General features: G+C 37.6%; 1 protein-coding gene across 11 annotated transcripts in view; it reads right to left on the bottom strand.

The window, feature by feature from the left end:
• Nalcn (sodium leak channel, non-selective) overlaps nucleotides 1-19,253 on the bottom strand; it is a 343,629-nt gene that overhangs the window by 110,550 nt on the left and 213,826 nt on the right. For 8 of the 11 annotated variants that reach the window (NM_001393695.1, NM_001393694.1, NM_001393693.1 and 5 more), the window contains 2 exons: nucleotides 15,846-15,983; nucleotides 353-427 (listed from right to left, as the gene is read on the bottom strand). In NM_001393695.1, coding sequence (NP_001380624.1) covers nucleotides 353-427; nucleotides 15,846-15,983 — 213 coding nt within the window. The remainder of the gene's footprint in view (nucleotides 1-352; nucleotides 428-15,845; nucleotides 15,984-19,253) is intronic. The other 3 variants (XM_063274044.1, XM_063274043.1, XM_063274040.1) reach the window with 1 other exon arrangement.

Genomic DNA, 19,253 nt, shown 5'->3' on the forward strand with positions numbered 1-19,253 from the left:
GATGAAGGGACAATCATTGCACATACATATGCAATATGGCAGTGTGGCCTTGGGGATTTTGATTTCTAAACAACCTTCATTGAATAGAAGAAAACTGATCTCCAAATCCAGTTTCTTAAACTATGTCCATCTTACTTTTACTCAAAATAATATTATGAAACTTGCCTAAGGATATTTATAGAATAATAGGAAAATATCCCTTGATACTATACAGGAGATTAATTTAAAAAGTCAGATTTTTAACTGACACTGTCTCAAAATTTTCTATTAATGTTTTGCTTTGATAGTCCAAAGTTAACATCACTGTGAATGAGGTTTAATCTCTACGTTTCAACTCCCACATATCACTTACTTGTTTGAGCTTCTTTAGATCTTCATCAAGTTCTAAGTTGTCCAAAATAACAGCAACAAACAAACTCAGGAGGATCTATAAAATGGTTAAATAACAATGAAAACACCCACATGCTACAGGTATCAAAACTTCATATATAATATGAATATGATACATAATATCTACCTAAAAGATACTTGAAAAAGAATTCATCAGTTGAAAATTATATATATGCACGGTGACTCATTGCATAGACACTTTAAAGTGTATGTCACAAACACAGGACAGGAAATACAAAAGTCACATAAATGATAAAAATATTAATTACTTCAGGAAGGAAGTTAATAAGGAAGTTATGATTGTTTTAATTTAATGATCCCATCTCTGAAACTAGCCAGAAAAAATTATCTGGATTAATGATTAAAGGTAACATAATATGCAAAGGTGCTAATTGGATGGTTACTTATAACAATGAGATCTTGGGAATGACATCTAAACTTGTATAAGAAGCTAATACAATTACAAAGAGTTCAATGATTAAATTCAGATCCATATTAAAGATTTCCATGGTGGCAAGGAGTCTTCAAGGTGTCCCATAGCATTGCTGTTAGCTGCAAATGACGTGTGCTGTAGTCTCACACATTGAATAAGGAACCAGAAGGTTTCAGAAAAGAGGCAATAACAAAGTCGATTTTATTCTACTCTCTTGAATCAGTATAGCTCAAGTGGAAGCCATGTGCCAAGTATAAGGGAAGCGTCATGAACAATCCCATCTGCTGGTGAACTGAGACTTCTTGTTTGTAGCCAGCAAGGAACTTTCCAATACTTTTACAAGAGACCTGTCTTGGAGGCAGATGCTCAATTCTTCTAGGTGACCGTAGCCCCAGAAGACATTTTGACTTTATCAAAGGAGACACTGAAACACACCCAACCAAGCTTGTTCCAGTTCCCAACTGAGAGAAATTGTTCAAGACAGTAAGTTTCTTTGTTAGTAAGCTCCCAGCATGTAGATAATTTACTATATAGTATTGAGTAACAACTCATGAAGTTTTATGGTAACAAAAAATGTTTCCACTATAATAATAGAGTATATATGGTAAAAATCCAGCAACATAGAAAAAGGAATTAAAGAGAAGATGTTCAGACTACGTAATTTAGCATGGTAATACTGTCTGTCTTTGTGTAGCAATGAGAAATTTCCCCTTTTATATGCTTTGAGATATTTCTGAAACTAAAAAAAAAAAAAAATCCGTCTTTGGAGTAAGTAAACATGGGAAAGGACAAAGGCAAACATACAATAGCATTTAACATATTTTAATTTCTAGACATTTTTTCTCCTGGAATCCCTGAAGGTTCCATGTTCGGTTCATTTTTTGTTTTCAGTCCTAATTTGCATTCTTCCTTTTCAATTGCCCTCTGAAGAAGTCATTGACATTTCTTAATATTTGATGCTTGAACCAAATTGCATGAAAGCTGAGGCAGCTGAGTTGTGAGTTATTGTACCAGAGAGATTGCTGTGCAGAATTGATCGGCTTGCTTTGTCCCAGGTTTAATAAATGGATAGCAAGGGGGAAGGTTGTGAGAAGAGATGATTAGCTGCCCCCCCCCCCCACCTGCTTCCTCATTGGAGCCTCATCTTTAAGAGCCTAGCAGAACTTGAAGGCAGTTCAGAGTGGTCCAGAACAGAGGAGTTTCCTGATGTTGCAGTTTCTGGTCTACCCCAGTCATTTAGGATAGCCTCACTTGAGAGTTGTTCTAAACTGGGCACCCCCCAGTTCACTCCACATTTAGTTCTTTTCCTGTGACACTGGTGATGAAAAGCTATGGCTCAAGGGAATTAACATTTCCCTGTAGCCACATCCACATTCTGAGGTATTCCCTGAAGGCCTCCTGATACAGACAACCAGTCCCAGCCTTGAAAGTCAGTCACCAGGTAAGGTTTATATGAACTATATTCATCAAATATCACTGTCAAGTCCTTTTAAAACATGCCTATTTTTATCACTGGGATGTGTATGTTGTATTGTGCCTACTAGATTACCTGAAGTCCGACCATGGCTTAGGCTCAATGCTTCTTCAAGAATAAAACTGTTTTTTTCTTGTTTATTTTTATTTTTATTTTTATTTTTTTCCCTCTACCACCTTTCTGGAGAGGCTGGCAGCTTAGAAGATTTAATTATTTCTCTAGCACTGTCCAGATGGAGGGTATTGAAGTAAAATGATGTTATTGTTATCCTATTAGATTACAGTTTGCTAAACAGTTCAGGGGATTCCAGGAATGTATCAGACACAGTGTAGTTGGGATTCAGATGCAATATTGTTCAGACGGAGTTTACAACTGAATCCAGAAGGTACAGTTAACACCTACATAGGTGAGAATATTGTGGTTCAGGCGAGGCCTGGGTTCAGAAGCAGGTGCTATCCTTTACTTATTCTGAAGCAGTCACTAGAGTTTTCTGTGCATTCATTTGCTATGGCTATAATATTATTAGGTCAACAAAGTACAGCTACTGTTTCCTCTCACTTAATCTCTACCAAAAAATTAGATGAATGATCTAGATTAAAAATACATAGATATATGGAAATAAATTCTCTTGGCTTTTCAAGGAGTAAGTTTGGCGAGATAATAGTCTTTTTGTTTCTATTGATGAATGAAAATGTAGTATTGTTATATCAATGCAATTCAATTCTTGGGGTCTGTTATGTTAGAATATATGCTTCATTTCTTCGGGAGTGATCTAAGGTCACATCACCTGGCACCCAGTCCATCCTGAGCTACACAAGACCTTCTCCATCTCCTATAGGAGTACTGGTGATGCTTGTTTTCAGAGGTGGGGGTATCTCATTTTTGATCTGGGTTTTTGATCTGCCAGTGTAGACATCACTTCAGCTCCTGCTGAATTTTGGCTCCTAGAGATATCTTCTGTGTTGTTTCTCGAGCTACTGAGGCAAAATGCATACACTTCGTGCCTTCCACGTGGAAATTTTTTTCTGTCACCATCCTAGAGACCAGAGGTCTATAGGGTAGCCTGCAACAGGAGCATATGTCTTCCATTGTTTCTAGGAAAGGATCCTTCCTTTTCTCTTGCAGCTTCTGATGCCTCCAGGCCATCAACTTGTTTTTTCTTAGAGCATCGATTTCCAATTCCATCTCATAAGGGCCCCTCTTTCTCCTTTTTCTTACCCTTTACAGTTTCTCTTCAACATAATAATAATTAATAACAGAATAATAATAGTAATGATTATTAATTATTATTACTTACTGAATTTGAGATCTACTCAGACAATTCAGAAGGATTTTATCCAACATCCTTAATTTAATTATATCTGCAAAGGCCCCCTTTTCCAAAACTTTGAGGGCTATTGTTTTTATTTCTTTTTGTTCAGGGTATGTACTTCAAATATTTCAAACCAGCTTATCAGCACACGAACTAATATTCAGGAGGTGCAGTTTGACAGGATCAGGGAGCATACAACTCACAGTACAGTTTAGAAGTTCTGCCATTCTTGGGGAAACAAGGGAGACTTATTCTTTGTCTTAGAATTTGTCTCTATATTTACTTCACAGGTATGATTCCAACACTGCCCAGCTTAGATGGTCCATGTATGACCCTTAACAATACACCCCTCCACAAGTTCAGGCAAAATGTGCAGCCAGGTTTTGTTTATCCTAATACATTGATGGATATCTCTTGCTTTTTAAGGCAACATTCCTCTTTCCTGTGTCTGAGAGAATGTCCTTTTACCCCTGAAATAATTCAGGTTGAAGTCTAGAAAACTGGAACAGAAGTGCAAGGCTCAAGACTGACACCAGAGACGAAAAGTTATTTGCATATCATAATGTAGTGCTGTACTAGCTGAAAATGTTGGTTCCTGAAAGCCCACTGGCATAGATGGGCAAAGGGCATCTTAGTTAACATTCTAAGTCAATGTTAACTAAGGAGGGCCCCAAGGATATGCTCAAAGGTGCTGAAATACCAAGGTGACTTTGACAGGAAAGGAATGTGACAAAGCCATTCCAGGAGTCTGAGGAGCACATGCTTATTCTGGAGGAGATTCCTCCAGGTTATTTCCCTTCAAAGATGCTAGGGAGGAGAGAGTTGCATCTGGGCTGAGGCTGGCAATCCCACAAGTGGCACAGGCTAAGGTCAGGGAATGCAGAAAAAGGTTATCACCACCAGGAAGTGATAATCATAGTTTCATCTCTATTCAAACTTTTCTTTCAGAAGTGTGGGGATCTTGTTGTTACTTATTTTTGTGTTTAACACATCTAATGCAGATGGTTCTGGTTGAGACTGTGAATGCAGTTTGACAAAGGGAGTTTAGATACCAAATATGATCTTGTTTGAAAAATAAACATTATATTTCACATGGTCTTGTTAGAGAAAAAAACTTCCTTAGAACAGCAGAGCCAGGATATACTGGGTATGTGGGTTCTTTCTCCTTACAGACCTAAGGCTGATTTCAGTGTGGATAAGAGGAGGCAAGTCTCACCCAGCAAAAGCTTTGGGTTTCCCAGGAAAATGACTGACAAGACTTGGCAATAGAAAACTCCAAACATACAGGATTGAGAGCAATGTTGGGAGAGATTGTTAGCAGCAAAGTTAAAAGACTAGTGAAAGAAAGTCAAAATTTGCTTTAAGTTATCCTGAAGCTTAATTTCATTCATCAAAGATCTTGGGAAATTCAGGTGTGCTCAATGAGCATAACACTCTGTTGTCAAAGGGGGAAAAAAACCTAGTGAATAGTAGAAAGGAAATCCAGGGTTGCGTCAAGCCTAGGCTTCTTCTAAAGCTCAGCTTTGTTTCCATGTGGGCTTTCGTTCCTGGTGTAGAGGTCTCATCCTGGTCACTCAGGATGAGAAATGAGGAAAGTCTGGACTGAGAATGGTATCTTTGGAACAGAGACTGAAAGTTCAGGAAACCAAGATGAGCCTGCAGCTTGTGGCAAGAATGTGAGAATTGCTTTATGGTTCTTTTTTCAGACTCTAACAAGGTGACAATAACCACTGGGATGAAGAAATTGAAGTGAGGAGAAGCTGGCAGCAGGCTTTCCATCATGTTTCATTTACCTTGTCAACAATACATCATTTTCATATAAGCCCAGGTTGGAAATGGAAGGAGGGAGCAGGCTGGCCTGGGTGTCAGCCACTTTCCAGCACAAGGAATTGGAAGTCCTGGGAATGCAGGTCCTAATTCTAAAAGAAAGAACATTGCTAGGTTCTTGGGATTTCTGCTTGCTTTATTGTTACAGAAAGTTGAGGTAATGTTCGTTGGCAACCAGGGTTCATCACATCCATACCTCTGCTTATGCCTTTCTTTCAATGTCTACTTTCTAAACTTGATGAGCATGCTGTGTTAAATGTTTGCCATAGATGTTAGTTAGATGTGGCACACAGAACTGTGTAAAACTGCTCACTGATAAAATAAGAATTTTTTATGGGGATTTACTACCTGGAGCCACAAGATCTTCTTTTTGTACAGAAAACATGTTTTGAAGCCTGAACTATCATCAGCTTTGTTTTGTGACTTTAGAGTCATATAATACTTCAGTTTAGAACACGGTTTATAATATTAGGTCACTTTTAAAAAAATTAAGCTGTAATAGCAGGGATACTAAGGTTCATTATGCAATATCATTTCATTTTCTGTAGGGTTTCGCTAAAATACACATGCATTTTCATCAGAATGCTGCTTACTGGGTTCTTTAAAATCAAGAAATTCACATACATACAAGATTTTATTGATTGGCTGGTTGCATGTCTAAACATGCCTACAGTATTTGACTGCAGCAATATACATTGTAGTGTCTAGAGGGCCATGGAACAGTTGATTGGCTTAACATATAAACCCCTTTATTTTATGCCCACTACAAACATTGTACAAATCAGAATATTTTATGAAACGGCAGAGAATAACATGATATTTTAGGTGTTTGGTTTTGTTTTTTAAAAGACTTTATATGTGTTTGGTGTTTTGCCTATGTCTTTGTACATGGCACATGTATCCAGTGTAGAAGGACTCCAGAAAAGGATATTAGATCCCCTAGAACTAGAATTGTAGATATTTGTGAGCAGGAAACTGAACCTGGGTTCTCTGGAAATTACTGCTCCTCACTACAGAGCCATCATTTCTCTAGTCTTGCATATCCAATTCTTTATCTCCTTAAATTACAATGCTCATTCCCAACACAGGCTTCATCATTATTATTATTATTATTATTATTATTATTATTATTATACTAACTGCAGCTTTAGTATAGAAAATGGTACATATCATGTCTTGAGGTCTGGAAGTCTGAATTTTCTGGATATGGGGCCTAGGAATTAGATTGCTGACAATCACACCAATAGGAATAGAAGAAGATGGCAATTTTGGCTTTTCACCTTTCTGAGAGAGACAAAGGCTTGACAGGCTTTTCCTCCTACTAGTAGATCCCCTTCCCCAAGCTTAAGGATATGTTTATCCAAAGCTGTGGACCTGCCCCTGTTTTCCCTTAAGGTGACCAATCCTAAATTAAAGGGAAGAGAACCCTATTGTAGCACTCCTTAAGACTTAAAACCTCGGCCCTTCAGTAGAGGCCAGAATCTTTACAAATTCTCCTCTGCTTTGCAAAGGGTCTTTCTGTGTGCCTTGGAGTAAGTGAGTATGTATCAGTACATGCACACACGCACTTGACTATACAAGTTTGCATATGTGAATGTGTTTTCTTGCTAGTTAAGAGTCTAAGCTGATTCTATCTGCTCTGTCTTATATGTGGTGTGTGTGTGTGTGTGTGTGTGTGTGTGTGTGTGTGTGTTCTCACCCCTATTTAAAACCTTTCTTCACTTGCTAAACCCAACCACTCCGTCTGAGATATTCTATGCTGAGACTTTTTGCCTTGAGATATTTTCTGCCTCTTAATTATTTAACTGACAAAACAAACCTGATCAAGATCCCCAGATACCAACAGAAGGGCACAACATACTGGTGGAATTTTGAGCCTCCTGCTTAGTAGATATTTAAAATGATATTCTGGGTTTGTTCTGACCAAGTGTCTCCCAGTTGTCTGTTCCATCCCTTACGAATCTTTTTTTTAATCTCTTTGTTCTACTTCTTAGAGTCCAGATATATATTTTTTTTTGGTTCTTTTTTTCGGAGCTGGGGACCGAACCCAGGGCCTTGCGCTTCCTAGGCAAGCACTCTAACCACTGAGCTAAATCCCCAACCCCAGATATGTTTTAAGCTAGACATTTTCTATGGAATCACCTGAGCCAATGATTTGGTAGCATTTGCTAAATTTATTCATTTATTTTATAAATTCATACAATTACTAAGTTTGATACGCTTATGGCAGATAAGCTTGCTTTTCTTCCATGTGCACATACTATATTTCAGGCAAATCCAAATAAATGATGAGAGTAGCCCTGCTTACAATGTAGTTTTCACACCAATGTTTATATATTAGACTCATGTTTGAGATAGCATGATACAGATGCCAAATTTTACAGCTTCTTTTTAAAAGAGGCCAGACATATCAGTGGAATGGATTGACTTGGTTGAGACATCTGTCACGGTAGCAACATGCTTCACCTTTCTTTAAGTCTACCTTGTACTACTCTATGACTCATTCTAAACATATTTCTAGAGTCTCTTTTAATTTTTTTCTATTTCATTTTACTGTGTCCATATAGTGTAAAGGTGGCTCTTTGACTGAAATTTCACAATTAATCTCTTAATTCTTTACTTACGGTGACATTTGTTGGCTTATTTATCGTTTTCTGTAGATAACAGAAGCACAGCAGGAAACAGATAAGCACCTCACATCTTGTGTTTGCTCTCTCCCTTTAGCATTTATAACCACTCTATCCTGAGCTTTCTGGCCATTTGTAGTATAAAGCAATTTCATTTTTTATATGGGTCAAAAAACAGTCAAATGTAATCAGAGCAGTGTAAAATGGGACACATTCAACACAGAGGCACTTTTAAATCATTTAATTTACACTTTCAAATGCACATCTCTGTTAGCAAAACATGACTATTCACAGCAAGCTGCTGCCACGAAGGCAAAATCAAGAGATTGCTGTGTTAATTTCAGCACTTCAAAGGTAACGAAAAGACCATCCACAATGAAGGCTTAATTATGTTTTCTCTCCTTTCAGTATTCACACCACAAGGCTTTCTTTTGAGACAATAATAAAGGAGAAAAGAAAAAAAATAAAGGGGTGGAACAAGAAAGTCTTTTCAACTGTTTAAATTTTCCATGGTCCTTATCCCCAAATCACCAGCAAAAATGGGTGAAAAGATAAATTCGACAAGCACATGACAAACTGCACCGCTTTGGGCAGAAATATTGAACACATACCTGGCAGAAGAGAGTGTTTGAAGGAACAATAGATAATAGTGATGAATATGCTTTTGCTGTACACTGGAGCTTGATTGTCATTGTGAGCAGACAAACTGATGTCCCCAGGAGCATGCAATGTCCAGGCCTGCTGCTATTCCAGAACTAGCTGCAGCCCAAATTTTATTTTTTTCTCTACCTTGCATATGCCTGTCTCTGAGAAAGCTGGTTCAGGAACTCTCCAGGGTGGTGGCATGAGTAATCAGCATAGACTAAATACCTAATTACTCATTAGAGTTTGTACATTTTTTGTCAACTTTCCTTCAAAATTGAGTTAAGTTGCTTTTTAAAAATATTTACTAGAAGAAAAAATATTTTAACAAAGATACTCATTTTTAACATAAGCTCAAACCCACAGAAATATCTGCGAAACACAGGGTTTATAACACTTTTCTCTATTATGCAGGCCCACCACCCCTATGCAAATGTTGCTATTTTGATCTGAGAACTAAAACTCTCTCTGAAAATTACTAATGAATTAATAACTATCACTAGGATATTTAATGGCTACATATGAAATTTTTCACATGACATTGATATGGAAGAACCAAGGAGGCTAAAGTTGACCATGTGGGTACTGACATATAGCAAGGAACTGGTTAGCATGTCTTTACACCAGTCTTTGAATGACAGGTTGACAGGTCTTAAATGTTTGTTGATGTGTTTGTGTTCACCAGTATTAATTTCTAAGTAGTTGGAAAGCCTAACTAGTTTTGGTTAAAATATTTCCCATTTTGGTGGCTTTATTCCAAAACTAGATAATATTGATGAAGCTAAGAAGTGCACGCTGACAGGAGTCTGATATAGCTGTCTCCTGAGAGGCTCAGACAGAGCACGTCAAATACAGAAGCGAATGCTAGCAGCAAACCATTGAACTGAGAACAGGGTCCTGTTGGAGGAATTAGAGACAGGATCGAAGGAGCTGAAGGGGCTTGTGATCCCATAAGAACAACAATACCAACCAAGCAGAGCTCCCTGGGACTAAACCACTACCCGAAGACTATATATAGACTGATCCCTGGCTCCAGCTGCATATGTGGCAGAGGATGGCCTTGTTGGGCACCAATGGGAGGAGAAACATTTGGTCCTGCCAAGGCTGGACCCCCAGTGCAGGGAAATGTTGGGGGGAGGGTCAGGAAGGGGGATATTTGTGGAGGGGGAACATCCTTATAGAAGAAGGGGAGAAGGATGGGAGAGGGGACTTATGGCCGGGAAACCGGGAAAAGGAATAACATTTGAAATGTAAATAAGAAATATCCAATAAAAAGGATAGTTCCCATTTTGTTCGTCTTATACATAATTGAAGAGGTTTAGTAAAAGCATGCTAAGCAAATCATGGCTAACCCAAAAATACCCTAATACATTAGTGATCGTCACTTCAGGGGTATTCAGATAATAAAAAAATAATGGCTGACCGTGTCTTAAGCAAAGTCTCTTTAAGATGGAGGAAGTTACTGGACCAAGTAAGATTTGGGGGTAATTATAATTGTAACTTTTGTTTATAATTTAGGAACAGAGACTGTTTTCTTTCACTAAATTAACTCAATTCTTCATAGAGTTAGACAGAGCAATTTGCAAATTCATTTGGAATAACAAAAAGCCCAGGATGGCAAAAAACTATCCTAAATAATAAAAGAACTTCTGGAGGAATCACCATACCTGACCTGGAGTTGTATTACACAGCAATAGTGATTAAAACTTGTATGGTATTTGTATACAGACAGGCAGATAGTTCAATGGAATAGAATTGAAGACCCAGAAATGAACCCACACACCTATGGTCACTTGATCTTTGACAAAGGAGCTAAAACAGTCCAGGTGAAAAAAAAGATAGCATTTTCAAGAAATGGTGATGGTTCAATTGGAGGTCAGCATTTAGAAGAATGTAAATCAATCCATTCTAATTGCCCTGTACAAAGCTCAAGTCCAAATTGATCAAGGACCTCCATAGAAAACCAAATACACTCAAACAAATAGAATAGTGGGGAAGTGCCTCAAACACATGGGCACTGGGGAAATTTTTGTGAATAGAACACTAATGGCTTATGCTCTAAGATCAAGACCAAAAATGGGACTTCAAAAAATTGCAAAGCTTCTGTAAGGCAAAGGACATTGTCATTAGGACACAATGGCAACCAACAGATTGGGAAAAGATCTTTACCAATCCTACATCTGATATAGGGCTAATATCCAATTTATACAAAGAAATCAAGATGTTTTAACCCAGAGAATCAAATAACCCTATTAAAAATGGGGTTCAGAGCTAAACAAAGAAGTCTCAGCTGAGGAATATTGAATGGCTGAGAAACACCTAAAGAAATGTTCAACATCTTTAGTCATTAGGGAAATGCATATCAAAACAACCCTGAGATTCCACCTCATACCAGTCAGAATGGCTAAGATAAAAAACTTAGGTAACAGCAGATGCTGGCCAGGATGTGGAGAAAGACTAACATTCCTCCATTGTTGGTGGGATTTCAAGCTATACAACCACTTGGAAATGTCTGGAGGTTCCTCAGAAAATTGGACATAGTACTACCTGAAGACTCAGCTCTTCTCCTCTTGGACATATACCCAAAAGATGCTCCAATATATAACAAGGACACATGCTCCACTATGTTCCTAGCAGCCTTATTTATAATAGCCAGAAGATGGAAATAACCCACATGCCCTTCAACAGAGGAATGGATACAACCCACATGCCCTTCAACAGAGGAATGGATACAGAAAATGTGGTATATTTACACAATGGACTACTACTCAGTATCAAAAACTACTTCATGAAATTCATAGGCAAATGGATGGAACTAGAAAAGATTATTCTGAGTGAGGTAACCCAATCACAAAAAGCCACACATGGTATGCACTCACTGATAAGCTTGGGTTACCCAAGGAACAATCCACAGACCACATGAAACTCAAGAAGGACAACCAAAGTGCAGATGCTTCAGTCCCTCTTAAAATGGGGAACAGAAAGATTCATAGGAGGAGATAAAGAGACAAAGTTTGGAGCAGAGACTGAAGGAATGGCCATTCAGAACCTGCCCCACTTGGGGATCCAGCCCATATACATACAGCTATCAAATCCAAATAATATTGCTGATGCCAACAAGTGCATGCTGACAGGAGCCTTATATAACTGTCTCCTGAGAAGCTCTGTAAGATCATGAAAAATACAGAGGTGAATGCTATCAGCCAACCATTGAACTGAGAATGGGGTCCTTATTAGAGGAGCTAGAGACAGGATTGAACAAGCTGAAGGGGTTGGCAACCCCACAAGAACAACAATACCAATCAACCAGAGCTCCCAGGAACTAAATCACCATTCAAAGAGTACAAATGGACAGAGCCATATCTCCTGCTGTATATGTAGCAGAGGATGACCTTGTTGGGCACAAATGGGAGGAGAAGCCCTTGGTCCTGCCAAGGCTGGATCCCTCCGGTGTAGGGGAATGTTAGTTTGGGGAGACAGGAAGGGGTGAGCGGTTGGGTGGGGGAACATCCTCATAGAAGAAGGGAGAGGGGGAATGGAATAGGGGGCTTATGGATGGGAAACTAGGAAAGGGGATACCATTTCAAATGTAAATAAAAATACCCAATAAAAATAAACATAGGTTATATTTCAAAAATGAGTATTTTAGTCATAATATTAATGTGTCAAAAGAAATCATAGGCAAATTGGAAAAAACATCAAAGAAAATAAATTTGCAACAAATGCCGTTGCTAAGAGGCTAAAATCCCAAAAGACATGTACCTTCTCCTAACAAAGATAGAAATGGCAATCTAACTCTTAAAAACAAAAATCATGAAAAGCAAATGTTGGGGAAGGGACTGAGGAGATGGAAAATGAGCATGCAGGGAATGTTCACCTAACAGTTATCAAAACGGAGAAATGCATGCTGAGGCAAAACAATACATCCATGCATGAGTATCAAAACAGGTTTTAAAAAGTATACAATATCAAGCATAATTATTGTGCAAGTGCACAGGAATTTTGAGCCAGTGTTCTTCAGAGAATAAATAATTATGGTCTTCCTTTAGAACAGGGGTCTACCACTTTTCTCATGCAGTAAATTCAGCTTTTGACCATAAAGCAATCTCAAGGGTCTTACGACATAATCATGTCAAGATGCAGAAACCATTTGTGACTCATAGGTTGTACAAATCTGGATGGTAAACCAGATTTGGTGTATGACTTGGTAGATTCCTGGTCTAGAGCTAGTTGGGCAAGATCTACAGCTGGGAACAGATCCTCGAGAAAGTCTCATGTGAGTGCACACAATGTGCTGATGCAATGTGGCACTTAAACTTTAGCCTTTGGAAAACAAGTGCAGCTACCATCAGGGAAGGAGACTAATACACCAATGAACTAATATTGACTATACATTATAATGATGTAACAATCAGCTTTATACATGTTAAGATAAAGATATTAACAATAAATGCCATTGCAGAATATATACTGAGCTTGATAGAATCATTTATATTAATGACATGTCAGGACAAGAACACATGACCACATATAGTTTTGCTTTCAGCATGGTATATGATAGTCAGGGATGGCTGCCAGGACATGTGGAACAGGGCCCTATAAACTAAAATATATTAATAATAATCCTCTAACTTTAGAATACAAAATATTTAAGGTCATTAAATTTAACACAATATATATTTTGATAAATGTATATTATGGTAAATCAGCATTTCATTATTTAAAGACACTTTTGTTTTTTCGTTTCAACCATTCTAAAATAGAAAGAATCTTGCCCTTGGTCAAAGACTCTCCTGGAATGCAAAGATAGCTAAATACACACGGAACTTTCTGAAATGCTTGAATTAGGCATAATTGTGATTACTTTCAGGTATGACCTAGTATAACAATGAAGTTAACTGATACATTAAAAGTCTCATTTCTAGTGACTACTAGCCTACGTCTCTGAACTCCAGCTTCGTGCTCGTGTCTGCACCGTATTTACAAAACTGCGTTTGGTTGACACAAAGCCTTTTCCGTTCTTCATTGCTTTATAGACTTCAAAAATTGCCAATAAAATAGCAAATGACTTCAATGCTTAGTTTTTAACTTAAAAAAATTTAAAACTATAATGAAAATGGCAATGTGTGTTTCAGGCACACACATAAATCAGCAGTGGAAGGGATAAAATTAAACATAGTTTTTTTTTAAGTTGATTTCCAAACATTTTAAAGGCCATGAATCCTTGAATGTGCTAAAGTAAAAATAATTAATGCAATAATTGAGTCACTTAAAAATTTTTAGGTTTCCCAAGAAGGCTATGTAGAAGTTCTAGATACCGTCAATCATTTTATAAGTGATCCCTGTACAATTTTCATTTAAAAAATTACTTTCCTGGGTAATGTACCAGGTTGGATACAGTTTCTCTTGGCTTTTACCCTTCATGACTCTGACTTACTCAAATTCATGTCTGAGTCTGACAATCTGCAATGAGGATAGCAAACGGTCGTTATCCTAGTGAGAAAATAATTAATTCATCAATAGTTTTCAAGCTACTCTAGTGCCAAAGTGATTTAAAAACTTGATAGATGCTTACTAGACATTAGTAAAATCCATTAGTGAATGGATGAGTGGATAACTGATAAGTGAATAAGTGACAGAGATGTAAACACACTGGAAGGAAGGGTGCAAAAAGTCCTGTAAACAAGGCACACATCCCAGCAAAGCTATACATCAGCTCTGGAAGCCAGGCCCCATACCCACTGTCCAGTGTTCTTAGGTCTTGTGAATACACATACAGAGTAAACAATGTAAACAATGTAAACAATGTCAAGGCCATTTCCAAATCATTCTACCATTTGAACCCATGGCTTTACACTACTTAACCAAGCATGTTTGTTTTGGTGGGCATGTCTTAGTTTTGAAAGTCTTTCTCTATAGTAGAGTCTACTTCTAAGTTATCACACATAACTTCTCAGGTGCTTATTCAATTAATAAGCATTTAGAATAGGAAGGACATTAGAGGTGAAAAGTAATTTGTTTCATTTGAGTGAGTTTTTTCTTGAGGTCAAGCTTTATTTTGACATGCTCTATGGCAACTTTCAACTTCATTACGTAAGGGAGCAACAAGCAGGCACAAGACTTCAGCTTTCAAGACCAGATAGAGGTAGGAATATTCTGACCACCATTCATTCTTAGAGTGGTATTGGGCAAATTCCTAAACTCCTCTGAGCCTCAATTTCATTATCAACTACTTGATAAGATTTCCTTATCTGATTGTATAGAAGATCAAAACAAATATCATAAAGCCATAAATCATGGGAGTAAATTTTATTTTATTCATTCCCACCCCACAAAAGAGTAACATATGGGCCCTGACTTATAACTGTTGCCATAATATTAGAGAATAATATTAAACAGGAATGAGTCACTGATATAGAAATGCTCATTTCTTCCTCACAGGAAGGCATGGGGATCATTCATTCAGGATAATAGAAGCAGCATCTCATATCTCCCTTCCCTGGCTTTTGTTTATCTTCTGTGATTGAAAAGAACAATTTGCAATCTGTGTGACTGATAGAAACCAATCTTTCCTGAATTTTTGTATTCTGCTTTCTTGCCTCTCAGAATAGTTCCAGGTGTGCATGTTCTTGTCTCTCCTGTGCTTTGCTGCCCTATGCACAGTACAGAAACACTGTAGATTTCTAATTAACTGACTGTGCCCCGAGGTCTCCAGCTGCTGTCCCTGTTTAATTATATCTGTGAAGATGATGTAGTGAAATTGAAGAGAAGATTGCTACATGCTAAAAAGTACAGCAATAATGTAGTTCAAGTGTGATCTCTGGATGTGACTGTGTTGAGTGTGGGGGTTTGTTAAATTGCTGTGCGACTATGAGGTTTTCATTTTGCTTTGTTCTGTATTCCCTCATACAAACACATGTACCTGAGAGGAACTATGAGGTTCTCATTTAACAAAACAGAAACATAATCCTCAAGAAGCCATTTGATTTATAGCACTCAGAAGGAAGGGCTGTCATCCAATCGAGTGGCTTTGCAGTTTTCCATCGACTCTTACTTTAAAATTGACAATACATCAAATCTCTGGCAATGCTCATCCCATTATGAGTTTCAAGGATAACTTAAGAGAAATGATAAACTCACCAGCGTTGCAAAGAGATGGTAGAGGATGAAATAGATGGCAACCAGTGGAGCCCACATATGCCCCACAGCATTCAGAGTCTGATCCATCACATCCACCCATCCTTCCTGGGTGAGGATCTGGAACATGGACATAAATGCCTACACAAGAAAAAAAAAAAGAGGGTCACATACATACTCTACTGATGCATAGTCTAAGTTACACATGAAAGCAATTAAATTAGCCTACGAAGGGCTGAAGAGATGACTCAGAGGTTAAAAGCTCCAGCTGTACTTGCAGGTGACCCAGATTCAATTACTTGAACCACATGGCAGGACACACAACTCTAACTCCAGTACAGGGGATTCGCTGCTCTTTTTGGCCACTAGGGCACTGCACACACATGTAGTTCACAGACAAAACAAAACAAGACAACCCAATCCTCCCCTTCCCCCCCCAAAAAAACCCTAAATGTGAAAAATAAAATAAAATTAGCCTCTGATATTCAGCAGCTGAGGTTTTTATTGTTGGTATTATTGATTCTCTTCAGATCATTCAAGGGAAAATAACTTACGCAACATGGGAGAGAGCAGAGAACAAAGGACTAAGGGTTATGTCAAACTCTTCAGCTTCAAAACCTAATTACTTTTAGTTAATATTCTCTTTGTTCGGGGTAAATACTATGAGAAATGAAAAATTTTCTACTTTTGCTTATACAGAGGTTATTTTTTTCCTTTTCAGAAAGTCATTTTTATCATTCACAACAGATTATTTAAGTTTCCCAATGTTCTAATACAAATGTATCATTTTAGAAGGGGGATTACACTGTCTAAAGCATGTAACCTTGATTTTGTTTGCATAGTATCTATTTATCAAATGATTTCAGCTACCACATCAGAAGCATATGACTCATTAAGAAAAATTTTCTAAGGTATACACGAAAGGCTGGGAGCATGACATTTTTTTCATTTATTAAAATATATATATGTAGTTAAGGCCAGAGTCAAGATTACAGAAGAGGGGGAGATTTAAACACTAGAACATTCCAAGAAAGCCAGTCTTGCTTAAAGACTTATCCTCTTAGACAGAACTTTGGCTGTTTTGTTTGGAAAAATCTTTCTAGTTAGGTATATGACTATTCATCCTATACATATAAGTGGTCAGTAAATGCTTTGAAATAAGACTTTATGATCATGACTGGAAAACGTTGACTTTTTACAAATGCTTTTAGAGTCTTCAGAAGAAATCATAAATAGGATATTAAGGTTTTAAGAACTGAAGTCCAAGATAATAGACAGATGTCCTGAAGTCAAGATAAAACCCTGACTGATAGGATTCCAAAGTTAAGGGACTCTATAGGTAATCTACTCTGGCCTTTTCTTTTTAAAGAATCAGCCTCAAAGATGGTACAAGATTGGGTCAAATCCATTCTAACAGTTTTTATGCTCGTAGGAAGTAGTGGCCAGGTGTGATTCCCCTGCATTCAGGGAATCTGGCATCTGACACTTTTAGGCCAAATCACACTTGGCATCTCAGAGTATTTCCTTGCCACGAACAAAAGAGCTTTTTCCCAAAGTGTGAACTTTAATGCTCAGAAGGCAGTAGGCACATTTGAGTAGGCACATTTGGATAAGAAACAATTCTTTAAAGAAACTTTAAAGCCACTATATATACATATATTTATATTATATATTATATATGTATTGTGTGTTGGTGTACATGTATACATAATTATATATGTGTTGTGTGTGCGTGCACTTTGGTGTGCATCTGGAGGTCATAGGATAACTCCTAGGAGGAGTTTCTCCTTCTAGCATGTGGGTCACAGGGATTGAACTCAGGTCCTCAGGCTTGCCAACCCATATTAAATGAATCTTCTAGGGTCTAATGGTTTCCCTACTTATCCTCTGTTCACTGTGGAGTATTTCTCTTAAGTTTGTTTTGTCTAAGTCCATATCTTACAAAGGATTTATTTGTTCATGGAAATATGAAGTATGTTGCTATTGGTAATTGACTCCCAGCATTTCCAGTGACACTGAAACACTCTCCTGTTTGGGCAGCATGAGAGCAGGACATCCTCTGAAAACCTTTGTTTTCACTCAAAAATGAAGTATCATTTACTTAATAAAAGTGTCAGCCTTATCGTTGAGGAAAATTATTTTTTCCTGTTGAATATTTATTACATATAAGCAACATACATTTCAAAGACAATTCACATAAAAAAATCTGATTGCTGTATTTTCCCCACAAAGTTTCTGCCAGCGAGAAAGCTTATGTACATTCCGGACCCAACAGCAAAGTTGTCACAATGTCCACAAAAGCAACATAAATTATATTGAATGTGGCTTTCTAAAATAGCTTGTAATTAAGCCTAACAGATAGCTTTCCTGGAATTTTGAGACCAAAAATCTAGGTCTACCTTTGAAGTGTCTTGGTCATAAACCAATCTATATTTTTACATATACTACACTAACTTCTGCCAATATCCAGCTTTTATGGGCTCAGTGTGTACCCAGGAACATCGAACTGCAGGACTGTAACCCATTGCTGTGGGACAGTGAGGCCAGGAGAGTGGGGTCACACTGCTATTCTTTTGAGGGTCTTGAGAAAAAAACCCTTGATTTCTGAAAAAGCCACTTGGAAGTGCATGCATTATGTCTGAGAACAAAAGCTTATGGTTAAATAAGGTTTGTGTGTACATTGGAGCTTTAAAGCTGAGACCAAAGGTCAAATCCTCTCACTCAAAATTTGTGGTTAAGGCCCATGCACCTGGAGAAGTCTGATGTGTTCCAAAAAAGATCAGTAGTGGGTCATGAAGGTTTGATGCATTGGAACTGAGATAAGTGAGCACTGTTCCGTCTCCTAACACATTTACAAACAAATTAGAAGAAAATGAACGTGACCACGAATGCAGAGAATGAAACAGATGGTATATTGGAGAAATTCAGCTGAAAGCTAGGAAGCCAGCATGATGGGAAAGCATGCTTAACATGCCTGAAAAACATAACAAAGCTACTATACGTGGTATCTGAAAATGTAACTTTAAAATCTCTGTGTGTTGTAATTGGTGTTCCTTCCTTGTTCACTGCAATATTAGGTATGCATTCATCCATGGCATTATGCAATCATTTTATAGTTTGTTGTATTGAATATGTCAAATCTGAGACAGCCTCTGGAACAGTTAAAATCATATTTATTATGAAACACATAGCAAGACAGGGATTAAGTTTTATTCTTTCTTTACAATAGGTAATCAGTTGATTGGGAACAAGGTAATTGAGTGAATCCATCTTTTCTTCACTAACTTGGAATATCATTTATCATACATTGTCTACTCATATAGTTATGGTTCCATTACTTTTCTATTCTTTTCCCATCATTCTATTTCATTTCTAAATTGATTAGTAATTATATATTTTAATAGCTGGTAG

This window comes from Rattus norvegicus, chromosome 15, assembly GCF_036323735.1.
Source record: "Rattus norvegicus strain BN/NHsdMcwi chromosome 15, GRCr8, whole genome shotgun sequence".
Classification (NCBI taxonomy): domain Eukaryota; kingdom Metazoa; phylum Chordata; class Mammalia; order Rodentia; family Muridae; genus Rattus; species Rattus norvegicus.